The sequence below is a fragment of the Clarias gariepinus genome, chromosome 2, assembly GCF_024256425.1.
Source record: "Clarias gariepinus isolate MV-2021 ecotype Netherlands chromosome 2, CGAR_prim_01v2, whole genome shotgun sequence".
In the NCBI taxonomy this organism is placed as follows: Eukaryota; Metazoa; Chordata; class Actinopteri; order Siluriformes; family Clariidae; genus Clarias; species Clarias gariepinus.
The window spans coordinates 35,387,408-35,409,467 of NC_071101.1; the positions used below are offsets into that span (position 1 = coordinate 35,387,408).

General features: G+C 36.9%; 1 protein-coding gene across 4 annotated transcripts; it reads right to left on the minus strand.

Moving 5' to 3' along the window:
- Positions 1 to 27: 27 nt before the first annotated feature.
- Positions 28 to 21,803, minus strand: lrrc17 (leucine rich repeat containing 17). Of its 4 annotated transcripts, none has more exons than XM_053515200.1 (5): positions 21,670 to 21,803; positions 15,142 to 15,225; positions 12,954 to 13,747; positions 4,841 to 4,996; positions 28 to 686 (listed from the first exon to the last, which is right to left on the minus strand). In XM_053515200.1, the coding sequence occupies exons 3-5, from the start codon at positions 13,666 to 13,668 to the stop codon at positions 259 to 261; spliced, it is 1,299 nt and encodes a 432-aa protein (XP_053371175.1). In that variant the 5' UTR covers positions 13,669 to 13,747; positions 15,142 to 15,225; positions 21,670 to 21,803; the 3' UTR covers positions 28 to 258. The 4 variants fall into 4 exon arrangements, with proteins under 4 accessions (XP_053371175.1, XP_053371167.1, XP_053371158.1 ...); XM_053515192.1 differs by lacking the exon at positions 21,670 to 21,803 and adding an exon at positions 21,330 to 21,524; XM_053515183.1 differs by lacking the exons at positions 15,142 to 15,225; positions 21,670 to 21,803 and adding an exon at positions 21,330 to 21,524.
- Between the last annotated feature and the right edge of the window lie 257 nt (positions 21,804 to 22,060).

Below are 22,060 nucleotides of genomic sequence, written 5' to 3' on the forward strand. Positions count from 1 at the left end.
TGCAAATTGCATTTTGCGCACATTATCTTAATAGAAAAAATGACAGATTTTATTAGATAATCAGAAATAAAACAGTAGAAAAATGCATTATGATTCATTCTTTTACAAATGGGAAAAATAAAAGGATAGAAAGGTACTATTTTTGTAACCACAATAAAGAGCCTTTAAGAGTTTTTTCCCTTATCAAGTACAGACTCCATCAAAGTAGTTGAAATCGCAGTTTATTAGAAAAGTTCCATAATAACCATAGTGGTGTTTTTAACTCAGACGAAAAATCTCAAACTTTTTGGGTTCCTTTTTTTGGAGCGGGCTGGGCAGCAGGTCTGGCTCTTCCACCACTTCAGCGATAAGCTCTTGTGATGTGGTGTCCGTGGGACCAGTTTTTCTGTGCAGGGGCACCTGCTTGTCTTTCAGACAATCATCATTGTAGGTCTTGACATAGCTTTCGACGGGCCAATTGCGGAATTCGTCTGGGTCGCTGCACTGCAGTCCTGTGTATTCCACAGCAGGGTGGTGCTTCAGCCAGTAGATCAGGTAGTGAATATTATAATCACAAATCCAGGGGTTGCCACCTAGATATAGTGTCCTGAGGTAGTATAGGTCCTCCAAGACACCATAATTAAAGTAGTGCAGACTGTTATTAGTAAGGTCCAGCTCTCGCAGGTGCAAAAGGCCAGCAAATGCAGCTGTGAGGATAGAAAGCGAGGGCGACAGAGGGTAAGATGATCCAGATTGTTAATGCTAACAGTTAATAACTTGGTATCCTAAATGAAGTAAGGTAAGAATTCTTATAATCCAATAAGTCATAGAATGTTATCAGTATGTAAGCTGGGGGGTAGTGGGACAACTTAGCAACTTTAGTTAAATTTATGCCAGATTGAATTTAGAATTCAGATCACTTGGCATTCTATTATCTAATCTGATGATGGACACTATTTCAATTTGACTGCAATGCCATACCATGGGTCCATTCAAGCTCTTTTGACAATTAATTAATGGCATGTTTGTATTTACCTTGTAGTGGTGTGGGGTCACTTTCTAACTCCATGATTGTTCCTGATTTATTTATTATTTTATTTCTTTTTACATTGTAAAGGAATGCTAAAGACGTCTAAAAAAATGCATTAATCTCCTTTGAACAGTTGATATTGAGATATTTCTCAATATCAGAAACATCTCTAAGTATGCTCTGTAAAGACTTCATAACGCCTCTAATCTGAGGTGCTGTTAATTGGTCATTTTTCAGGCTGATAACTCTAAATGAACTTCTCGTCTGTGGCAGAGGTAGGTTTTGGTCTCGCCCTCCTGGGATGGCCTTCATGAGATTCAGTTTCATCATGGTGCTTAACGGATTTTGCAAATGCTCTTGACAATACTGTTCTTGCAAGAACTATTACAGAAAGGCTGACCTCTGTGTCTTAAAACAACTAACTGTTGTTTTTGTTACGTAATTATCTAATTCCATATGTGTTATTTTATAGTTTTGAAATCCCCTGTATTGTTGTAGAATGTAGAAAATAAATCACTAAACAAAAACAAAGAAATTTGCAAGTGACCCCAAACTTTTGAACACTAGTGTATATATAAACTAAAAAAAATGCTTATATAAATATCAACCCCTAAATGTAACTCATTATAGAAGATTTTCCAATGAACATTTTTATATGCTGACTGGACCTTTAAGTTTATTATCCTGAATTATTACTGTTTTTATCATTATTGTTTCTTATGTCATAAATTCAGCTGGCAGCCCTAAGGAAAGAAGCATTATGGTGAAAATGACTTTCTGTAACTGACTCTACAGTGCCTATCGTTTCCCCTTGAAAGATACTACTAGAAGCCTGCATCATTGTAACAATAGGCGTTATTTTAGGTGCACTATTAAAAGTCTGGATTAATTATAGCTCAGTATGTCAGTAATTGGTTTGTGTTTCTATTGCATATCATTTTGCATGTCTGAAATCAAATGTTTTTCCAGTGAAAATGCCATTTAGTTGCTTATTAAAATTTTTAAGACAAAACCCTATTTTTTTGTATCTTATTAACAGCTGAGTTAACATAACATATTATCTATTGTAATCAAATGTTTTATGAAACATGAAAAAAGAATTGGTGTTTAAAATTTAGCCCCCAGAAGTTCCCCCCATGACATAAAACTAATTACTGCTTCTTTATGAGCTCCTGCTTCACTCAGCCTCAAAGAAATGTAGGAAAAGCTGTACAAGAAGCAAATACCATAAGCTTTTGTTTTGCAAGTTTGTTTGTCTGTTTGGTTGGTTGGTTGGTTGCTTAGTTGGTTGAAAGCACTGTTTGACATAATTACATGATTTTATTTATGTAAAATATTTTGGACTACTAACATGTTAAAGGTTATAATTTAGAAAAATAAATATATTATTGTAATTTATGATGACTGTTAAAATGTAAAATATGAGATATAGTTGCATATAAAAATTGAAAGGGGTCTGACCTCAATCATATACTCTGCCACACTCATTAACTATTACCAAAACCAATTATTTTTCTGTGAAGACTTACTTTACAATAAACCTGACTCCGATTCTAACTGCCACTAATTTCATGCCAAATCTTAGTTCTTAAGGTGATAATTTGCAAGGCAGGGTGTTCATATGCTGAGTTACCACTGCAGCTGACTTAAAGAGGATGTTTTAGGAACCCACCATTCTGCACCCGGTGCAAACACAGGCATTGACTTATGTAGTAGCTATTAACTTTATCAATAGACTATTGTGTAGCAGATGGAATGTGTGGAAATATGTAGTTAGAAACCACATTGGAAGCTTCTTCACTTGAAAGGATCTGTGCTACAATTGATGCTCACCAAGGGGCAAATGACTCCTTAACATTTGAAACCAACAATGTCACTGACAACAATAACCACCCCAACCAGTAGAGTGCAGTGTATAATGGTGGAGTGAAAATGTCCTAAATGTTGTCACACATGAGCTCTAATTGAAAGGCCACATTGTCAATCTTCCTGAAATGGGAGACTGTCTCATTAACCTCAGGCTTGAGGGTGGCTGTGAATGCCGTCTTAACAGCCTCAAACATGTGTATAGCTGGTGAGGTTTCCTTGGACATGATTTTGCCAGGGGGGTCACCCCATCGGCCTCAGGCATAAACTTGGCATGGGACTCCCTCAAGCCTATGAAGTGAGCTTGGTTGGGTAGGTTACCCTGTTGGCCTGTAGTGTGAGATAACTAGAAATTATGCATGAGCTTGGCTGGAGAGGATACTCTGCTGGCACCTGGTGTGACGCAGCTTATAGTTGGCTAATATATGAATAATGTCATTCAGGAGATTCAGGTCGTCATCTGGCTTTTTTATTGCTACATACAGTAATGTTGTTGAGCTTAGACCTGACCAAAAGAAGCAACCCCAGATCATACCACTGCCTCCAGAGGCTTGTACATTGGCCATTATGAATAATGGGTGCATCTTTTCAAATACTGTACTTACCTTCTTACCCTGATGTGCCCTTTGGTCTGGAAAAGAATAAATCTAGGCAAACCAGTCCACTTGACGTTTTTTCCATTGCTCCAAAGTTCAATCTTTATGTTCCTTGCAAATTGGAACCTTTTTATCTGTTTAACCTTACTAACAAGTGGTTTTCTTATGGCCACACAGCTGTTTAGTCCCAATCCTGTGGTTCTAGTCACATTGTGCATGTGGTAATACTCTTTCACTATTAAACATAGTTGCAAATTCTACTCTTAAGTTTTTACAAAACACTAAGTATTTGAAGATTCTCCAATTATGGTGATTTAGTTTTCTGTGAAGTTGATCCTGACGCAGACCAATAATTTTCCATGACCATAGGATATATCTTCCAACATGGTTATTTAAGAAATGAAAAGCTGCAGTTTTGAGTGAAATAATTGTTCCCAGCTGAAACCTATTAATCACATTGATGACTAAGCAATACATCTAAAATATTTGGTAAGTTGAATATAAAATGCAATTGATAAAGATCTTAGATCAATAGAGATCAATACTCAATCAATAATATATATTGAATAGAGTTCATTGCGATAATTAATCTTAATTATTTTTTACAAAAAAGTCTTATTTGAGGAGGGACGAATGGGATGTGCTGTCGGTGTACCTCTGGAAATGGGATCCCCCAGAAAACAGGTGTCTTCTGTTAGCTCCCATTTCAGTGACAGAAAAGGGGGAGATTTCATTGCTCTCTCTCTTTCTTTATCTCTCGTCCTTTTTTGCTTCTACTTTTTTTCTCCCTGTGTCTATCCTTCTCAAGTTGTCTTTTTCCCTTGACTGCTTCATATTTTCTGTGTTGCCAGTGATGAATGTGGCAGAGTGTTCAAGTGTCAGAGAGGGGGGATCTAAAGCATTGTCTTTAATTTTATCAATATTAATGTGCAATAAAAATTGTGTCATCACCACATTTTATCATTGTTAGTAGACTGCAAATGTACTATTCATATTATTTATCACGCTTAAATCTTGACTAGCATCATGCACAATATTTATGTTATACCATCATTAATGTTGACTTCACTGTATAACTCAATTCCTTTTTATTTATTTTTTAAAGATTTTTCATTTTTGTATCTGTTTTAATATGTTTTTTCCCCCGTTCTTTTTTAAAATAGTTAACAGCTATATATTAAATTATTGAAATTATTATTTTCCCCTGGGTTTATTTAAAGTTTCTTGAATCTTGATACTTGAATCTTGAATTTGTATTAAATAGCCATGAGGATTTAAATCAACAGAACCTGACTCTGCACTCTATGAAAATGATCAACCCAATAAAGTGGCACACTTGCAAAGTCTATGAATTATCACACTACATTACCTGTGTCGATGTGCTCCAAACTGTTGCTACTGAGGTTTAACAGTTTTAAGTCTTTGATGGTTACAAACTGTTTGGGCCTCAGCTGTGTTATGTTATTAAAAGCAAGGTCTATTTTTGCAGTGTTTTCTGGGATATCAGGTGGCACAGCCTTCAGCCCTGGAAAAGAGAAAGTGTACTTTGTTAACAATAGCATAAATAAATGTACCAAACAGAAAGTACAGCAGCGAAACCAGGTGTAAGTACAGGCTGGTTGAACTGTATGCAGTGGAAAGCAGGGATAGGAGTATTTTGCTAAATGTATCGCCAACCATGTTTCATATACTCCTGTATAATTTTGTCAATTTTTTCAGATTAGTCTCACTAACAAGTGATTTTCTTCTGGCCACATACGGTAGCTGTTTCAGGTCCAATCCTCTGAGTTCTCATTACCTTGTGCATGTGGAAATGTTTACTATCACTATTAAACATAGCTGTCGCTTCTAACTGTCAGTTTTTTTGCCAGGCATATTTGGTTCAAATTATCATTTTTTTTCAGATTTCTTCCAAATGAAGGTTCAGCACAGTCCTTAAAGGTGTTAATAATGTGTTAGGCAGTTCTCATCTTAATGTGAGTAATTAAGTTAAATATTATTAATTGTTATTGGCAAGGCATTGTAGTATATTTAAAAAATGTATATGATAATAAAAGTACATACAATGTCACAACTAAGAGCATAGTCAATGCCCAGGTGATGGCTATACAAAAGAACACAAACTCTCTGAGGAAGTAAAGAAGGATGCAGTTTATTTAAGGTGGATTATGCCCAAAAAATTGTTTGTGCTAGACATTTCAAATCAGATCACTTTTTCTTAACAAAGGACAGTTCAAACCTGAATTTACTTCAAAACTGAAGCTCAGACGAATGACTTAACTTCATGTCTTGAAGCTCTAAGACTTGTTTTTTTACAGTTATTTTACTGCTTATTTATCGAGGTAGTCTGTTGAATTTAGCCTTTGACACATAAAGAAACAAACAAATAAACAAACAAAAAAACATTAACTGAGTTAATGGTCCAGGATGGAGGTGCACCATGAAAGGATGAAGAAACTAGGAGTGCTAACTATAATAATAATAATAATAATAATAATAATAATAATAATAATAATAACAAACAAATAAACAAATTAATTCTTCTAATTAAAAAAATCATATAAATAGTGTACGTCCTAAACCATCTGAAAATCTGTTTTATGTATTGCATAAGATAATTGCATGAACAAGTAGGTGTACATATATTCTTAATAAATTGGCCAGTGAGTATTTTAAAAGAAAATACTCTTTCTTTTTCTTTTTAAAAGTCTACTAAGAATTTCGGTTTACTTTAAATTCTTGTACGTATGCTAAAATTAGTACATATTTCTATTGTTTATTCCTCCTGATTTATCCTGGGATCAGCTGAATCAGTGTCTATTACATGGACACGTTACAATTGCCACTATGCTTACTGTCATGTTCTTATAAAATACACAAAAGCATTCTACGCTCAGGATCAGACTGGATAGCCTGGAGCAAAATGCTTTCCAACAGGCTAACCATAGATGGAAAATCTTCCACAGTAATTGTTCAAGGCTCTGCTACAGTTCAGTCAACATTGGTGGTCCCTAAAAGCTTTCATATTATAATAATACTTTACTGGTACTAGAGCTAAAAGTGATTTTCTGTGCTGCCTGGTGTGTATGGAATAAGGGGCTGGACTTGTAATTACTTTACAAATAATGGAATTCATGGTCATGGAAAAGTTCCTTTGTTTATTTTATGAGTAGTTTAGCTTTGTGTGTTTTCAAACACAGTCTGTAAATGTCATCATGTCTAACAAACCTTCCTTAGCTTGTTAACCTGGTACACGTGTATGCAGCACGTCTTTGTAAAAATGTAAAACATGTGAAACATCAATCATGTAGCAATCTAAGGAAATGTCATCAAGACCTGAGCATGTACTGTAGGCAGAAGAATCTTTAATTCACCAGATCTCCTGCTTTATAGCTTAAGGAAAGCTCAATGTTTTTCAGACTTGGTACTTAGTGGTAATCAAATCATCTTTATAGAGTTCTAGCACTGCGTTCTAGCATAGTGTTTCAAAGTGTTTTTTTTATGCTGTTATTATAGGAAATATAACAGTGGTTTTGTAAGAGATTAGATACTTCCTTTTTCATAATTTGGTCAACATAGATGTGAAGGACTCTATCACGGTTGGACTTTTATTTAACTGTTTTATGTTTTTTTGTTTGCTAAGAAATGAAATCCCAAGTCAGTAATGTATTTAATCTGAAGACATCATGAGATCATGAAGAGCATTTTCCCCTCTGCTGTAGTGTTGACTCAGCTTTTTTGTGGGGAGCAGAGAAAGTCCAGATGCATCTGTTATTCATGTAACTACACTTACTCCATAAGGACAAGCTTATGCTGCCAAAAAATTTAACCTATCAAGCACTGACATTAACTGTGGTCTCTTGCTGTTTATGGTCAGATTTCAGCATAATAAGTACAGCTTGTGTCAGTCAGAGGCAGAGGTTCTGCATTTAGGTCCACACCATGTACTAAAATTACCTTTATACAGAGGAAGGGCAATTACTGTAGTGCTATTATGGATTTAAAGTCAGGCAGTATTGAAATACTGCAAAAAAAAAGAAGTTATTTTTAAAAGGATGTTTTAAACACATAAGTGAAGTAGTTATAGTGTAGTCACTTTGATCAAGAAAAAAGAAAAAACCTGGCTAAAACTTTTCTTTGGCTTTGAAATTCATCTTTTTATTCAAACCCTTGTTCTTAATGACAGTACTTCCTTTACCGTGACACTTAAACATATTGAAAACCAGCAATCTAATATTCATAAAAGGAATTTGTGACTGTGGAACACATAAGGATAGATATACAGTATAGATACAGTCATGTGGAAAAGTTAGTGCCTCCTCTTTTAATTCTATGGGTTGACATGATTAAACACATTTGATCATAGCGGGTCTCAGTGTTACAGATGAACATAAACATAAACATACCTTTTTTCACAATGCCAATGTTTATTTAACAAAAATGAAGATAAAAAGAAAAAATGTCAAACATGGCGATGGTGGGCTGATTATTTGGGCTTGTTTTCGCGGCCACAGTACTTGGGAACCATGCAGTCATTGAGAATACCAGAGAATTCTAGAGGCATATCTAGGATCATCTTTCCAACAGCTAAAACTTGGTCAAAATTTAGTCATGGAGTAGGACAAAAATGTGAAGCAGAAGGGCCAAAAAAATAAAAGAATCGAGGTATTGTTATAGTCCTGACCTTAACCCGATTAAAATGCTGTAGCGAGGCTTTACAGACCTATGCATAGGTGTATGACCAAAAAATCTCAATTAACTGAAGTAGTGTTGAAGAATGTACCAAAATTATTTGGAAGACTGATAAAGTCATAAAGGTTTAGGTTTAGGTTATTTATATAGCACATTTAAAAGAGCCGCGAGACTGACCAAAGTGCTGTACATCCACATCATAAAAAGGCTAAAAGTACACGATACACACAAAACTAATAAAACTAGTAGGCACAGTAGCGCCTAGTAGGCCAGGGAAAACAAATAGGCTTTTAAAAGGGATTTAAAAATAGGTAAACTAGGAGCCATTCGGATATCAACTGGCAAGTCATTCCAAAGACAAGGCCCAATAACCGAAAAAGCACGGTCACCTCTACGCTTAAGTCTGGAATGTGGGATTAAGAGGAGGTTTTGGTCACAGGATCTCAAACTTCTCAGGGTGGTATGGTGGTGCAGCAATTCAGATAAGTAAATGGGTGCTTGCTGGTGTAACGGTTTAAAAACAAATGTAAAATTTTAAAATGAATTTGGAATTGAACAGGCAGCCAATGAAGGGCTTTCAAAAGCGGAGTCACATGATCCCTTTTTTTCTTTTTCAAGAGAAATTTAGCAGCGGCGTTCTGGACCAGTTGAAGACGGGCGATTTGAGATTTAGAGATACCGTAATAAAGAGAGTTACAATAGTCAAGGCGGGTTGTAATGAGAGCATGAATGGCCATCTCTAGAGTCTTATCAGTGAGAAAAGGTCTGATCTTTGCGAGCGTACGGAGCTGATAAAAGCTAGATCCAATCACGGTAGAGATTTATTTCTCAAGTTTTAGTGAATCATCTAATAGGAAACCTAAATTCCGAACCTGAGAGGATCTAAAGGCTGAAAGTAATGATTAAAAGTAATGATTACTTAAAGTTTTTGCTGGTAAATGTGGATCCACAAGCTATTAAATCATAGAGGGTACTTAGTATTGCCCACATAATTTTTGTTTGTTTTTTCTTATTTTTTTGTAATAATTAAAAATGCCATGGTGAAAAAAGTTGTAGGTTGTTCTTCGTCACAGTTTAAATTTGCCTAATATTAACATCTGCTATGAACAGATGATTTTTATTGTGTTTGTACGCAAAAACAAATAGAATTAAAAGAGGGGGCACTAACTTTTATACATGACTGTAGATAAATAGATAAATGGGGAGGGGCAGGTGATTCCAGCATGTAATATGTGATGCTCTTCACCTGTGGCTTGTTATCAAATTTATTTATTTGTGTTTTTGTGTTGGCAGAAAGAAGCCTGGAGAGAAGCATAGAGGGGAGAGTTCACTTCCAGTACCTTGTGGGTGTGTAGGCATGTGCATAGTGGCTGAAAAGCATGTTAAATATTTACAACAAGCACTTTAAAAAATAACAAATAGCATCAATCAGGTCTCCATCCTTCCTCATGTAACTCCTTTTGTTACACTGGTGATGAAAACCAGGACAGTGAAGAAGTTACATCATCATGGAATCCTCACACTTAGCCAAACCTCTTGGCTCTTTCTGGCATCCACCAAAGCCACATGATCCTGGGAACTAATTCCCTTGGATTCTCAAAAATCAGGGAAATTCTCATGGCTGGATCCTACATTGGACATTAGCTGGAAAGGCTGTGCTGGTTCCACAAGGATAAGGGGGCACTCCTCTACTCATGGCCAAATTCTTTTGTCCAGGAATCCACAGGGATGTTCGTAAATGATGTGCAGTGTGTCACAACTGGTAAATCTGTAACGATTCCACCATTACCACTAATGAAGGTCCATTTCAAACCATTGAAATGGATGTCATCTGGCCATTAGACCACACAACCTCACACAGACATCACTTGTTTTAATTCTAATACGATTCTGGAAAGTATCTCCAAATAAATATCCTTGATACAGCTTCATATCATGCAAACTACAGAAATTTTATGATTGTGCAATGATTGTATTATTACCCATTAAATTTATTTGTCAGCAGTTACCACCTGCAAATGGATGGTCTAATCAAAAAGTTTAATAAAATGCTACATAACGATTTCTAAGTTGATGATGACACTTGAAATTGGAATAATTCATTCTTGATTATTTGCAGAATGAAAGGTCCTGCAAGCCTCTACTGGGTTTTGCCTGTTTGAATTGTTATACAGGTGCAGGCCATGTGGCATATTAAATTTCATTATGGAAATTGTTAGGAGGGATCTTCTTTAAACAAAAACAAAGTTTGAATCATTTTTTATATAAGAAAAATTTAGCTGACTTAAAAGAATTTGCTTCAGTCTAAATATGGTCAATTCTGGTTGAATAAAAGGGTGCTAGGCTATGAAAGACACAGTGCTCTTTTAGTACTCTAAAATAAGACTCTTTGAGACTCTTGTCGGACAGGTTGACCATGAGGCCGGATGAAGTTATTACAGATTTACCATCTCTTTGATTGACCTTGGGGTCCTTTGGAGACCACCTATTACCATCACAGAAAACTCAGGATGCCACATGCAAGAAAAATTTTCAGGGATTTTTTCCATTTGACTAATAGATATTGGCCGATTATGACACTGATTCATGACACCTTCCTGTTGGGTTGTTTCACTGTCTAACAGACAGAATGCTGCGAATGTCCTCCATCCACATGCTGCATACACTGATGCTTGTTCAATTGATGCAATCATTTATGATAGCGACAATGCCACATCTCAGGGCTTGAGATTGCTGATGTGGGTGGGACTTGAAGAAGTGCACAGTTAGGTAGGGGTAAGTATGGTATCTGAGTTTCCATTTATGTCACGAGGAGCAGTATCCCTAAATTGACAAGACTGCAGTGATTGTAGCCTGCCTGAGACCTAAAACTAAACAAGGAGTGAGGCAGTTCCTATGCCTGGCTGGCCATCATAGGAGGTTCATCGGAAATTTTTTGCCCATCACCATCTGACTGAAAATGAACCATCTGAAAATGGTTCTGGCCTTGACTGGTGTTGGCAACTGTTTCTCTGGGGACTTGACAGTTCGATAGTTCAGGACTGGAACTTCTTACTAGTCTACCTGGGTCTTCAATAACTACCTGGACTCCATATTAACATCAATTAACATCAGCTATTATAGCTAAACTGCCTCCCACCTAACACACTGTATAAATGCAGATCATTTACTGCTTTCTGATTCACCCAAATGAGGATGGGTTCCCTGTTGAGTCTGGTTCCTCTCAAGGTTTCTTCCTATTACCATCTCAGGGAGTTTTTCCTTGCCACTGTCGCTCTCGGCTTGTCCACCAGGGACAAACTGACCATTTTTAATCATACAAATTCACATTTCATACAAACTTAAATAATTCTTTTAACTGTTTAAAACTGCTTTGCGGCAATGAAAATTGCTAAAAGCGCTATACAAATAAATTGAATTGAATTGAATTGACTGACTGATCTCACTAAAAAGGGGGCACCAGATCCATTCTAGTGGAGCAAGTGGTTTTACGTGGGGGCCTGTTGTTGCATTCACTTGACTTTTCTCTCAGTTTTGTTTGCATGTAGATGCATCAGACAGTGTGCTGGGAAATATTTTGTTCCAGGTGCTGGAAGGGAAGTAGATGCCAGTGTTGTACATCAGTAGAAAACTGCCTGCAAGTGCCCATTGAGAAAGAATGCATGACCATTAGGTGGCCAAATGCACCTCTCCGGTGCTACCAACTGCTACATATTTACATGTTGGTAGGGAGAAGCCTGGTGCCCTCGGCATTGGCCATATTATGAATGCATTATTTCTCTTGACATGTGAAGCTAAAAGATTTAGACCCTAATTTGTAGTCAAATCTCACACGAAACCATAAGTGTGAATAGAAAGTGACTATTCAGGAAGACCTCAAGACTCCAAAGACTCCAAAAGAAATGTCTTCCAAAAAGCCCATGTATATCTTGCAAAGACCAATCACATTTCTTATTCCTAATGCAAGGACCATAATGATAATATAAAAAATGGATCTGGGTTGGCCGGTGCTGCTAAGAGGCTAAAACCTAGAGGGTTGAATAGTACTACACAACTCTTAATATGAAATGTTTTTCTTTTTACCCAGCACAGACTTAGAAAGAAAAGAAAAAAATATACTTAGATTTGTCACATGTACGATAAATTCTAATGAAATTCTTTGTTTACATATTCAAGACTGATCCAAGAAACTGAGGTCAAAACTCAGGATCAGCCATAATACAGGATGTCTAACCAGGAGCTTGCTCCAAGGCAGCACCGGGGAACTACTGAAATGTATTTCTTGACAGAATTTGTTGCATCAGTTTCAGGTGGCCTAGGAGCATACTCATCACAATAAAATAGATCATTGTATTTCATCCAAATAAGACAAAAAAGTCTTAATTTTTTTTTTTAACATTACAAAACACAAACTCTATCTTTATAATAATGCAAAAAGCAAAGATTTATGAAAGCTTTATACCAGCACAAATGAGAAAAAGAAAATAAAACATTCTAAAATATATTTTCTCCTCTCAGTTTGCATGGCCTGGAAAATTATAGTGTTTAGAGTTCAGTTATTTCTGAATATTGTGTCTCTAATTGCATACTATCATCATAAACAATATGTCAAATTACTAACGTGTGGTTTGGGACATTTATAGCATGCTGATGTTAGTTGAATTTAAAAATTGGATATTTCATTTAATCAAATAAACAGAATTAGGACTTGTAGAATGCTGAAAACAACTTTTAAAAAGAACTGTATGCGTACACATGAACACCTTTTAAAAATATTGTGGTGATCTCACCTCTGCTCCTGCAGTCAAGCAGTGGTCTGGGGAAATCTTGAGTCTGGCACAACAATGTTGTATCAGAATGCAGTCGATGAACTTGTGCCTGTATCTGTGGTGAGCACAACAACTTAGGGTCCAAAGTCTTTAACTGCTGCCTCCACAGCCTTGTAGGCTCTGCACATTTTGCATAGTTACCCATGTAACGGTTGCTTGGCACCTGTAGGAAGCGGACAAGACTGTCCAACTCACAGTTGCATGTCCATGGATTGTCATGAAGTCGCAGGTATTTTAGTCGAGGCATGGGTATGAACATGGCTTCAGAAACCACTTGAAGGCGGTTGTGCTGTAGCAGTAAGGTGGTGAGCTTGCTTAGGCCACTGAAAGCACCTTCCTCAATTAGTGAAATCTCATTCAGCTGCAAATCCAAGCTCACTAGGTTTCGAAAATGACTAAAGGTGTTATCTCGAAGCACTGTTATCTTGTTCTGTGCCAGCAGAAGGTGGTCAATATCTTCTGGCCAACCAAGCAGGACAGCAGTCAAATGCTGGTCTTGGCAGTCAAGAAACTTATCACCATTCTGTATGTACTCTTTGCAGCTGCCTGCAAAGTGCTGAACAGAGTTCAACCTGTTTCTGCCTTGAGATTTTTCTTGTCCTAGTCTCTTTTCTCTCCGTGTCTCAGCCCGAATTACCACCAGGAGCAGCAGCAGCAAAGCAGGAAGGAGTTGCATGGTGAGACTTATGCCTGGGTCAGCTCTGTTCTTCTGGAAGCCTCACTGCTGTCCAAGGTAACTGGTGCAGTTGCAGTCCCTGATTAAAAACAAATTTCACACAATGCTAAGAAGAAAATACAAACATGATACCAGCTTTTTGTCTCTTGCACAAAAACTGCATTAAGTCTAGTGTTTTTTCTTTCATTACAGAGTTAAAGTTATTAAGAAGAGCTGGATTATTTTCCATTAGTAGTTCTGCATAATCGGAATTGATTACATTGAAAGCATTACGTAATGTAGGACATGAAATGTTATGATTTGAAAACAACTGATGAAACAGCCGAATTGTGGGTATGAGATTATGTAAATATTCTTTTTATGCTTACTGTACATGGCTATTTACTCTTAAAATTAAACGCATGAAACATTTATTAATTAAATAGTTAAAATACCCTATACCCCAGCTTTACCACTTCCTGAGACTTACAAGGACACACAAAATAAATCAGTTACATTTTTACATAAAATCTGTTAATAATTACAGCTGTAATTGTCTCAAAAAGGATCATGCATTTATCACTTAGTGATAATCATAAGTGATACTTAATCAATTATGTACTTACATGGAATATATAAATAAAGGAACCGTTTCTTTCATTTTAACCTTTACCTATGATACTATTCACAAAATGATGCTCTATCCAGTGTTGCTCTAAGTTTGAAAGCTGTTGTTTATATTCTATTGACTGTAGATATTGTTGTGTACTACGCTGATTGTGATTTACTTCACTAGCAAATGCTGATAATAACTCAGAAATACATTATTTATCTTAAACAGGTGGCAAATCCTGACTTGCCAGCATAACAGTAATGAAAACCCATTACACTTAGTTTTAAAAGTCTATAAACATATAAACAAACTGTTTACAACTTGTCAAAGCACTGGAAAGTGGCGTTGCCAGACTAGCTGTTAGCATCTGCTCTGTAGAGTCTCTCACTAAGTTCTTATCTGAAATATAAGAGAGTGCAGAGACTCCCAGGCACTGACACCAAACAACAATCAGATAAAACTTTTTGTAATACATATTTAGACTGCTGTGTCATTGTTTTGAGCTTGACAGTGTAGGTAATGTGTTTTATTTGCATTTCTTTGAGTGGCTCATAGCAGTCATGCTGCTGTGGTGAGCTGTTTCACTTTGTGTGCAAAACCTCGTTTTATTAGGTCTCCGTTTAAAGAGTTATCACACATCTGATGATGTGTTTCCTTTTGAGTAACTTATACAGAGCGGTTGTCTTTAAAGAATTACTACATCTGACTATCAGGTGTGGATTTGGTGGGAATAAAGTCTAATTTACAGTTACATTTTCCACCATGCGCTGCCTTAATTGGGGACGAATGAAAACATTATGATACTATGCCCTTCAGGCAAGTCAACATAGACTCATGATAGATATAGACATAGAGATGCTGGGGTGAAAAGTTGTGGTCACCTGGTGTCAGTAGTCCTTAAAGCGTCTGATCACCTTTGTTCTTCCTGGTTGTTAGCTGTCGGTTAGTATGGGAGAGCACTAATACTGTATGAGGTAGGGGGGAAAAAATCCAGTGGTGAAATTATGTAATATCCTTAAAAATAATGGAATGATCAAAGTTTTTTTTTTTTTTTTTTTTTTAAATAGTCCACATCTATCTAACCACTTCTCATTCAGGTAACTTGATAATGCCTCTTATACAAATACAACATTAAAACATCTTACTCAACTGAAATATTAATAAATTGATGATGATCCTTAACTCAGAATTTGATTCATGTTCATTCATATACAACTTGGCATAGGTTTTATGCTGGATACGCTTCCCGATGCAACGCTCCCATTCTATCCGAGCTTGAGTATAACTTTGGTAGATACCTGTATAATCATTACAGTTGTATTACATTATATAAAACTGTAATTATTTTTAGTTTTATAATTACACATAAACTATTACTCTGTTATAAAAGGAAAGGCCGTCAAAGGATAAGGATATGCAGTCAGAGAAACTGTAATTTTATTAGACTAAAATATGTTAGACAGCATGAAGTTAAATCTGTGGACAACAGCACAAGCATACAGTAGGCTGGAAAAATATATATTTTTTCTCTCTTAAAATATTTTTTTTCTCTTTAATGCATCATTGCAATTTGTGTGCATATTATCTATTCCCTGCTCTCTTTGGCTCTCAAAGGAATTGCTGCTGCAGATACTTTTGTTGTCCTTTAAACAAAAATAGAAAAATATTTAAAAGGCCAGCTCAACAATCTATGATTACCTGACCCGATAGAGCTAAGTGCATCTACGTACTGGGCCAGAAGCAAGAATATGTTAATGGTTTAATGCTGAACTTACTCTGCGATGGAAGTGCAAAAGCTCAGCTTTAAAAAAATGGACAGAAATGGAAACCATGCAATAAGTATGATAAAGCATTATACACAAAGAAGCATGTTTAAAAAGTCTGGCATTATAGATAGTATGTCTAAAATCTAAAAATGCACTACATTGCCGAAGGTTTGCCACTGATTATTTAAAAAGGTAATATTAATTTTATATTAGTTTCCTTTGAAAGTAATAAAAGAAAATGTCTGGGTAATTTTATAGCATTATAAAATGTAGAGTTAATACATCTGAAGTTAGGTAGTCTTCTCAGTACAATGCTATAAAAAATTTATAGGGATGTACTAGGAAGTTTTTCAGGGCTATGGCTATGAAAGACCATCTAGAATAAACTTGATGGACATGAGAGTAATATGGTTACTCCTTTAAGGGGTAAGGTAAAATCCCTACCAAGAATTAGATGATAAGTATTTAGAATTTGTATAAATTACCACTCAAAAGTTTGGACACACTTTCTAATTCCATGGTCTTTCCTGATCTTTATTTTTTTCCACTCTGTAAATCAATGCTAAAGGCGGCCAAAATATGCAATAATCTTTGAACAGTTGACATTGTGATGTTTCTGCTATTTATGCTCTGTAAAGCCTTCATAACGGCTCTAAGGTGCTGATTGTAAATTAGTGATTTTTGAGACTGTTAACTCTAAATGAACTTCTCTGCAGCAGAGTTAAGTTTTGGTCTTGCTTTCCTGGGATGGTCTTCTTGAGAGCTAGATTTATCATGGTGCATGATGGGTTGTGCAGATGCACTTGACAATACAGTTATTAGAAGAACTATTCCAGAACTGCTGACCTTCATGTCTTAAAATAATAACTGACTTTAATTGCTGTTACTTAATTACCTAATGCCTTATATAGTATTTCACAGTTTTGAAAAAAAAAATTGGTCTTGTTCAAGAATGTAGAAAATAAGTCTAAACTTGTGTCCAAACCTTTGCCTGTTACTGTACATGACAGGAATAATTTACTACAAGTCTCAACATTCCATCATTCCATTTTTGGGTATAAACACATACTAGACTGACTGGCGTCTATATGACACTAAATCTAATATGATAATTTCTTTGCAAATGTGTCTCCTAAAGGAAAGCTTATCCTAAAGAAACCTACATGTACAGTACCTTACATGGTTCAGGACCATGAACAACTTTATGTAACATTTAATTGCTTTTTACAATTTAATGTTAATATGAGGGGTATTCAAGTCAAATCAGGATTTGTCATCTCATGAGCAAAAGAATGAAGGCATAAAACCGATTCACATTTACAGAAGACTTTAAGTACATTGATGAGACTCTTAGCCAAAGTACAAGTGGCAAATGTTGCAAAAGTTTGGAATGCCTGAGCCTTGCCTCCAGCCAGCACAGACCATTGCTAATCTGCAGTAAGTTAAAGGAAGATTTTGACATGGAAGTGTACAATGTATTATTATAGCTCTGGCGTACAGTTGAACCTTGGATTGCGAGCATAATTTGTTCCGGAACTGTGCTTGTATATCAAAACACTAATATATCAAAGCGACCTCAAATGATTCTTTTTTTTATTATTATAATTTTTGGGTTTTTTCCAATTTTCTCCCCTAATTTAGTCATGGCCAATTCCTCCCCATCACTAGGGGGCTCCCACATTAAGGCTACTACTACCACTCGGTCGGGAGGGCGAAGACTATCCCGTGTTTCCTCCGAACCACGTGACGTCAGCCGGCCGCATCTTTTCAAACTGCTTGCTCACGCACCTTTAGGGGCGGAGTAACACACTCAGAGGAAAGCGCTAGCTGCTCCTTCCGCGTGCACGAGCTCACAGACGCCCCTAATTGGCTGTAGAGCCGTGATTAATGTGGAAACGCAAGTACCTCTCATCCCTCCCCCCTGAGAGAGCTCGGCCAGTAATCAGCTCTCTCTAGACATCTGGCTGTGAGAGAAAAACAGCATCACCCGGGGTTCGAACCAGCGATCTCCGGATGATAGGGACCTCAGATGATTCTTGAAAAGAACTGGTGTTAGACAAAGGAAGAAGCAGGAGAAGGGAGTCTACTGTGTAGGACGACTTTCACACACACACACACACACACACACACACACACACACACACACACACACACACACATACATACACATACACTAACAAAATCACTCCTCTAAACACTGCTCTACCGCACTGCTACAGTCTTTTATTTTCTTTTTTAAGGGTCGTTGTTGCAGTACAGTTACCAAAGAACAGTCACTACACTTGGACACAAAATAAAAAATGCTTTACGTGCACAGACACACACACATGTGGTCACAATGTCATAGTAAACAGTACTACAGTAAACACCAACGCATGGATGTTGAGCATACGAGTGATGCATGCGTACTGAGACTTGCCTTCTGCTCCTGGGTCAGCAGCCTGGGGACAAACTTGGCAGCAACTTGGTGCATGTTCAAATCCCACTTGAGGACTACCGACAGTGGCAGCAATGTTGTGAATTGTCCTCCAACGATCATCATGCACAAGTTGCCAAATGGTTTTTACATTTTTGGGGGTTGAGCTTGAGGAAGGTCATCCTGACATCTTATCATCTTAGACGGGTGTTCTTCCGCTGTTCAAGTGTGTGACACTCAGAACACCTCGAACGCCTCAGTGCAGCATTGCTGTAAACTTTCCGAATCATGTCAAATGTCTGAGACAGATTTGCCAAGTGTCACACTAAATGTCACTTTCGCTCTTTGTTCTTGATGTCCATGATGAAATATCAGACATGGTTACATGGTCAGAATTGCACCAGTTGCACAGTTCCTGATCTACACAGTTCATGTCTTTTGGCACCCTGACTTATGAAGGTCAGTGCTTCCTGTGACAGTGTCTTCTGTTGGTGTGTTAAAACACTTGTGTTACAAAACATGTCTCGAAACATTTTGTTATCACCTAGTATGATATAATCAGGAGAAATAACTATTACAGCAGGTAATAAAATGAGACTAAAGCTAAAAATCTGAAGAACAAACTTAATCAAGCACATCGGAGTGCTTAGGCTATACAGACAAGAGAAAAGTGGACATAAATATGCATCTGGAGACTGGATTGGGCCAGGGATTACAATCTCGCCCTTTTATTGTCCAAGCTTTTAATGAAATTCATTAAATCGGTAATTAGATTTAGTTTCTTTACATGATTCATTGCTTTTATTAAATGATTTAGCCTCCACTGTGGTACTGAACAAATACATTTTGCTGTGTGTGATATGTGTGCCGGAGATCCAAAGTGCCAGACTGTAACACTGGAAAATTAACTGTAATATTGGAACACCACCAGACACATGGAGACATTGTTTGAAGCTGAAGGAAAAGAAGAGTAGAGCATTTGTCTGACAGGCTGTCTTGTATGACTTCATTTAAAGCCATATTTAAAATTCTAAAAGTCATGTTATTATTAATGCAGGAAAGGGTGCATGTAATTAAAAATCAGATAGATACATGCCTTAGTAAAGTTTCTGTGTATTGAGAATATGCAATGGTCTGGACAACTGTCTTTAAATACAAGCACTTGTCTTTATGAAAAACAAAACAAAAAGAACAATTGGAGGATAGAAAATACAGACTGAATTTACAGGCAGCATTTTACTTGAAATTAAAACATAAAACCGTGTGTCTTTTTTCATATTTTCATATGAAACTATTTCAGTTAACCAGGTAAAACATGTTGTAAAACATGCCTGGACAACTCTAGGAAGTATAGAAGATTCATTCAGCACTCATTTACTGCATGAAGTGTCAAGAGAAATTCAACCCGTGTGAACGTTATTACACATATGGACTATAAGAACAAGAAATTCAGTCATATATAACATCTAAAACACATCCATAACCTCCTTTCTCACACAACTGAGAAGCAAATGACTTCAGCAGAGACAGATAATGACAGGCTAGAGAATTTAATAACACCCTAAAGATAAACTGCTCTTCCTCAGATGGCATTGCATTGGTTTTTTGGGCGTAGACAAAGCATAAATTTTCTATTAAATACTGTGGTTTTATCGAACTGTCAGAAAGTGGCGCCAGACTTAATACTGCTCCACAATTGAGGTGACATTGTGTAAAGAAAGTCCAAACTCAGCATTTTAAGCAATTCTGCTCTTGAAAAATTCAGCCTATCCTGCGATTCTACAGAACTTTCTGACTAGTGCTTAGTCCTGTCTGTCACAATACCATTGAACCCAATTTCACTATTAACTTCTTACTACACATGTAACTCTTTGTTTTCCTGTTTGAATTTCCTTACTATTCACCAACCTTAAAATATCTACTTACTAATCACTTCATGTATTTCCTGCACGTTAGCAATATCTATGCTTTTAAGGAGCATTAAAAGGCTCTTGGCAAGGCTTGCTTTTTTGATAGATAGCACCCCTCTTAGTTATTTTCCATTGTGGTTTTCAGTGTTTAAATTTCAACTTGAGATGTAAACTCCACGGCTGTTGTCTATTATCCTTAGAACATTGGGCACAATACACTCTCCCAGTAACTTACACCATCAAAAATACATCACATAATATCTTACAGGGCCATTTAGTAAGGTCACTGCCAAATATACACACTCTGTACAGCTCAGAGTACTGTCAGCGATGACAAATGATTGAATATTCATGAGCAACCAGTATTACACATACTTGACCGAACTCACAATAAGGTGGCACAAGACTCAGGCAACACAACATTGTTAACCTGTGTGGTTATAGGCCACTTCCATTTACAGTAATAATGGGGCAAGAAAAACTGGTCTTGAAAGCATCTGCATAAAATAACGCATAACAGTTAGTGTTTGCAGCAATGCACTTTTTAAATCCTTTCCTGCCATCTAAAGTGCAAACTGACTGATCTTTTAGTCTGGAGTAGACAGTGTTCTCCCACACACTCCACCACCCCCAATTACATAACTGTGACCAAAGACATCAATCAGCATAGTACTGACAGAGTGGGAAGAGCAGAACAAGGCAAAGGGGCAGAGTATGAGTATGTGAGTGTGTAAGAGAGAGAGAGCGAGAGAGTGAGAGAGTGAGAGAGAGAGAGAGAGAGAGAGAGAGCATGAAGAGCCTAATTAAAACCATTTGAGGAAGGAAGAGGAAAGCAAGGTCAAACAAGCAAATTTTTAATTATCAGGCATCCAGCTGAAGAGTTGAACAAGAAAAATCTAAATTAATTAAACCATTTTGTTCTGTACATGCTTCTTATTCCAATTGTACATTTTTAAAATACATTTCACAGTGATTACCTGATGTTTGTTTCCAAAGCCTATTCCAAATTACTTGTCAGAATCAGTGCCTTGACAAGTCAGCAAATAAATTTTCCCAAGCATTCTTTTGCTGATTAAATAAACTTTGCACATGAAGCCTTCCAGTGGATGCAACTTTATTCTAAAGCTACAGTGAAAGTTGTATCCATGCAAGAACTATGGTCAAGAACAGCCTTCTAGCGACACACGTAGCTCTGAATGGAGAATGTACTGTAAGCCTCATCATCTGGCAATGGAGTTTCCCTCCAGAAAAAAGACACCCTCCCACACAGATACACACACACACACACACACACACACACACACAGGGAAAGACTACCTGGTGACAGGGAAGCACAGTCGATGTTTCATCCAATTAAATATTCCAAAGTGTATGTTTCTCTGTGCTGTGTGCTGTAGTGAGCACAGACTTGTGCCGGATTTTAGAACAAAGCCTGCTGCTCAGTGTGTATGTGTGTGTGTAAGTGTGTGTAAGTGAAAAGCTTGGGGCAGTCGCAGCCTTCAGCAGGTTTTAAATTACAACATAGCTCCTCTGTGTAGGCAGTCTAAACCTCATGCTCTACAGTGATACAACAGGCCCGCCTCCAGAACACCATTTCCTCTGCACTGGGTCAGACTGCTACTGACCTCAAGGGCAAAAAAAAAAGCTTTAACATAGAGGTAATGGACTATTCATATTCAAAAGCATGCTTAAAATAATTTGAGTAACT